We start from the raw sequence: 4,524 nt of genomic DNA on the forward strand, positions 1-4,524 counted from the left end.
GGCTGCCAGCGCCGCCTCACTCAGCTGGGACCTCCGGGAGCCCCGCAGCCGGGCCGGCAAAATCCGCGTGCACCCGCGGGGCAACCTCTGGGCCACCGGTGAGTCTCTGGGACCCGGGCAAGCGCCCCTCACCAGCATGTTCTCATCCCCTTTTCCTTCTCTGGCCGCCCCGCAGCCACAGACATCAGTGCCTGGGCTGGTGGGGACCCTGGAACTCCTCTAATTCAGATGGGGAACTTGAGACCCAGGCAGGTGAGAGAGTGACTGAGATCACTCAGCTAGTTTCAAACAAGGCTGAGCTGGGTGCTCCATCTGCCTCAGACCTCTGCCCCTTCTTCTGTTTAAACAAGACCTACCGACTCTGCTAACTTCTGTCTTCCCCCTGCACCTCCTCCGTCCAGAAACCTCCTCATTGTCCACTTCCAAGCAGGCAGCACAACTGGCAGAGCTGGCCCTGGCCCATCCCACCTTCTAGCTGCGCCATCCTCTCCACCCCCTCCACCTGTTCAGGAAAAGTTGAGACACAGGCTTTGCCACCACAAGGGTCTTTACGGCTCCTTGGTGAGGAGTATGTTCCTTCCATGAGAACTAAAAGGTGGGAGAGATGGGAGCTTCCCACTGTGATAGGATCCTTGCTCCCTGACTTCCTTGTGTCGCACCTCTTTTTTTTTTTTTTTTATCGGAACCTCTTTTCTAGGTCACTTCATGGGCAAGAAGAGTCTGGAGCCCCCCGGCTCATCCCTACTGGAGACAGCTCCCCACGCCTCTCTGGGGGACCAGAGACTGCAGCTGAGTCATGATCTGCTCAGGATCCTCCTGCTGAAGAAAGCTCTGGGCATGAGCCCCGGCGGCCCAGCACCTCACACCCAGGTGAGCCAGGCCCCCACCACTGGCCCAGGAAAGGCTTAGCCAGGGCTGCCCCTGGGTCCAGCCTTGGGATTAGGGTGTGCCTGCCCAACCAGGTGTGATGGGCCCCAGAAATCCAGGGATTCCAGGCTCTCTTTGTGATCCAGAGCTAAAAGGGAGAGGACTCCAAAGAAAGGAAGGTGACGCCCTAGCTGGTTTGGCTCAGTGGATAGAGTGTCAGCCTGCGGACTGAAGGGTCCCGGGTTCGATTCCAGTCAAGAGTACATGCCTGGGTTGTGGGCTCCATCCCCAGTGTGGGGCGTGCAGGAGGCAGCCTATCAATGATTCTCTCTCATCATTGATTTCTCTATCTCTCTCTTTTCCTCTCTGAAGTTAATAAAAAATACTAGAAGAAAAAGAAATAAAAGAAGGTGAAGAAATCAAAAGAAAGAAAAAAATTTTAAAATAAGAAAGGAAGCTAAATAATAAAGAAGAAAAAGAGAGAGAGAAAGGAAGCTGACCTTCCCAGCAAACCCCAGGGAGTAAGAAGTAGGGGGAGAAGTTTCCCCTCTGATTGCCCACTCTGAGGTCACAGCCTAGGATTATCCAGCCTCTTGCAGCTGGACCTTCCGCCCACAGTCCAGACAAACGTATCCCCACCCCACCTGTCCACCCTTGCTGTGCCCTGAATATGCTTGTGGTTAGAGTTGGGACACTGAGGCCCACAGAGGGGGAGATAAGACTCAGTTAGCAGCCGAGACAGAGTCCGACCTTGTTCACCTTGACCAGTGCTCTTCCCAGACTGTCTTCTGCCTCAGTGGCCTATGGCAGGGCTTCTCAGCCTCAGCACACTCTTTTTTTTTTTTTTTTAATATATTTTATTGAATTTTTACAGAGAGGAAGGGAGAGGGATAGAGAGTTAGAAACATCGATGCGAGAGAAACATCGATCAGCTGCCTCCTGCACACCCCCTACTGGGGATGTGCCCACAACCAAGGTACATGTCCTTGACCGGAATCGAACCTGGGACCCTTGAGTCCATAGGCCGACGCTCTATCCACTGAGCCAAACCGGTTAGGGCACCTCAGCACACTCTTGACAGAATGTCTGGCTGTGGGGGCTGTCCTGTGCATCACAGGAAGTTTAGCAGCGTCCCTGGTCTCTGTCCACCAGAGCATCCCCCACCTCCCCAACTGTGATAACCAAAAATGCCTTCAGATATTGCCACAGGTGCTCTAGCAAAGGGAAATGAGTGGGGGTTAAAATCACCCTTGGTTGACCAAGCCAGCCTTAGTCTGTAGCCATTCCCTGCCCCTGGGGTGGTCCCTGTCCCACACCACCTTCCCGGGTACGGTGTGCTGTGTGTGGATGGCAGAGTGAGTGGTAGGGGTGGGTTCTGGTGACAGTGTGCTAGATTCAAAACCTAGCTCTTAGTAGCTGTGTGACCTTAGAAATGTCACTTAACCTCTCTAAGCCTCATCTTTCTCACCCATAATATGGGAATAACAGTGCCATTTCCCGTTAAATGAGACCGTATCATTTGCTCAGCATGACGCCAGGCACATAGAAAACGCTTAGTAAATGGGAGCTGGATGGTCTGAGATCTCTGGCACCACCTGTTGCTGACTCACCTTTGTTTTTAATATATTTCTATTGATTTCAGAGAGGAAGGGAGAGGGAGGGAGAGATAGAAGCATCAATGATGAGAGAGAATCATTGATCGGCTGCCTCCTGCACAACCCACACTGGGGATTGAGGCCACAACCTGGGCATGTGCCCTGACCGGGAATCGAACCATTGACCTCCTGGTTGATAGGTCGACACTCAACCACTGAGCCACACTGGCTGGGCCTAGCTCACCTTTAAATCTCCCACTGTGCCTAGCGTATAAAGTGTACATTTTGAAAGAAGGGAGGGGCATGCCCTAGAGCAGATGCAGCTGTGACTCCCCTGATGCACAGAACCACCTGCCCCTGGGGACCTCGGATGAAAGGGCTGATGAAAGGGCTGGCTACTCTGAAGGGAGACAATGTTACCTCTGGGGGGGCGGCCTGAAACGAGCAGACCAACTAGAGAATCTCAGAGGAAGCAGTACCTAGCCCTGGGGACAGGCTTCAGAAGTGAGGTGTCAGGAAGTGAAAACGCTAACACTGGCAGAGGGCCAGCCACCCTACTTGGAATTTACTTCCATGGTCTCCCACGAATGTCATGACCACTCTGAGGTTTGGGCTGTTAATGTGAGAAAATCACCCTTCTTCTGGTGCTGGGGGCAGAGGGGGGGTGGGGGCTGCCTGCCTCAGACGAGAGTCTGTCCCTGTCTCACTCTGGATGCCTAGCACTTAGGAATGGCAGAATGCCCTGTTATTGGCTCCCTGTGCCCAGGTCAGCTCTTCTGTGTTCCCCTTCAGTATAGGAGGCTGCTGGTGCAAACGCTGCAGAAGTGATGCCATTAATGAGGAAGACACAACGTGGCTTAGACTGTGCGCACCCCGGGAAGGTGCTGAAGGGGACCCTGGTAGTGGCCCCATCTGGATGTAAATTCTGGGCTCAAATCTCTGTTACTCCATTACTGTGATTTCTGGCTGGGTCACCAGGAATATCACCAGTGCAGACACAACTTACGTTCCTGCTGTATTTCTTGCTTCCCTGTTGAAGTTGTGAATAAAACCCTGCTCTTTACATAGAATGTCTGGTCCTCTCCTTCCAGTGTGTTTGAGGGGATGGGGTGGGGGGAAGGGGGCTGGAGATGGGGTTGGCTCCAAAATGCCCAGAACACTCCATGGTACCAGCCTGGCACTGACTCAGGACACCTCACTAGCTCATTCAGCAAACAGGTACTCCACACCTGCTGTACACCAGGTCCTGTGCCAGGCAATTGGTTCTTCTCTGCCACCTACTGGCACAAGCAAGTCTCTCAGGTTTCCTCGCCCATAAAAGGCAGCTGCCTACACTACACCTACATTACCCGGGGCTTTGCTTACCCCGTTCATTTCATGCTCATGCCAAGCTTTGAGGGAAACCCCCAGCGCCCACAAGGGTGCGGGCCAGCTGGGATCCAGACCCTGCTGTCCTCTCTCACTCTTCTCTGGCTTTCCGTAGGATTGCCAAAGTTAGCAAAACATAAAGGACACCCAGTTCAATTCGAATTTCAGATAAGCAATCCTTTTTTTCGTATAAGATGGCCTAATATTGCATGGACATACAAGAAAAAACGTTCCGTTGTTTACCTAAAATTCGAATTTAACCGGCCGTCCTGTATCTTATCTGGCCTTGGCCCTCTAGATCTGCAAATACCCGGTCGTAAAACGAACCGTATTTGGTCCCTCAGGCCCGGGCCGGAGCTGATATCCCGGGAATCCCTGATTCTACGTACTTTTGCCCGGAGAAGCCCTAACCTAGCAGAGCAAGGGTACGTGGCGGCGCTCAGGAAACTCTAGCCCCGCCCCTGGCGTGAAGCCACGCCCCCTGCGTCGGAGCAGGACGCGCCCTCTCCTCGCGAGAAGGCCCCTCCCGCCCGGAAGGTTCTGAGGCGGAAGTGGGGTGGCGGAAGTGAGCTACCTGAGCGACAGTTGCCATGGAGTCCGCGGAGGACTGGCTGGTGGAATCCTTGCGCTTGTAAGTCGTGTGGACCTGGGACCGGGCTTTCGGGTCTGAGCTGGCGGGGCGGGCGGGCGCGAG

At 53.9% G+C, this 4,524-nt stretch overlaps 2 protein-coding genes and 1 long non-coding RNA gene across 3 annotated transcripts in view; all 3 read left to right on the top strand.

Moving 5' to 3' along the window:
• Position 1: 1 nt before the first annotated feature.
• Positions 2-3,383, top strand: NMB (neuromedin B; the record flags this gene model as incomplete). Its single annotated transcript, XM_014549589.1, has 3 exons — positions 2-98; positions 698-870; positions 3,255-3,383. Coding segments are annotated over 3 exons (306 nt in total), but the record flags the coding sequence as incomplete, so codon positions are not given.
• On the top strand, positions 109-507 carry LOC106728203. Its single transcript, XR_001364480.1, has 2 exons — positions 109-252; positions 402-507. It is a non-coding gene; the product is annotated as an uncharacterized LOC106728203 (long non-coding RNA).
• A 1,001-nt stretch (positions 3,384-4,384) lies between the features above and the next one.
• WDR73 (WD repeat domain 73) overlaps positions 4,385-4,524 on the top strand; it is a 13,241-nt gene continuing 13,101 nt past the window's right edge. The window contains exon 1 of the mRNA XM_005878476.2: positions 4,385-4,461. Coding sequence (XP_005878538.1) covers positions 4,421-4,461 — 41 coding nt within the window. The 5' untranslated portion in view covers positions 4,385-4,420. The remainder of the gene's footprint in view (positions 4,462-4,524) is intronic.

Source organism: Myotis brandtii, unplaced genomic scaffold, assembly GCF_000412655.1.
Source record: "Myotis brandtii unplaced genomic scaffold, ASM41265v1 scaffold561, whole genome shotgun sequence".
Classification (NCBI taxonomy): domain Eukaryota; kingdom Metazoa; phylum Chordata; class Mammalia; order Chiroptera; family Vespertilionidae; genus Myotis; species Myotis brandtii.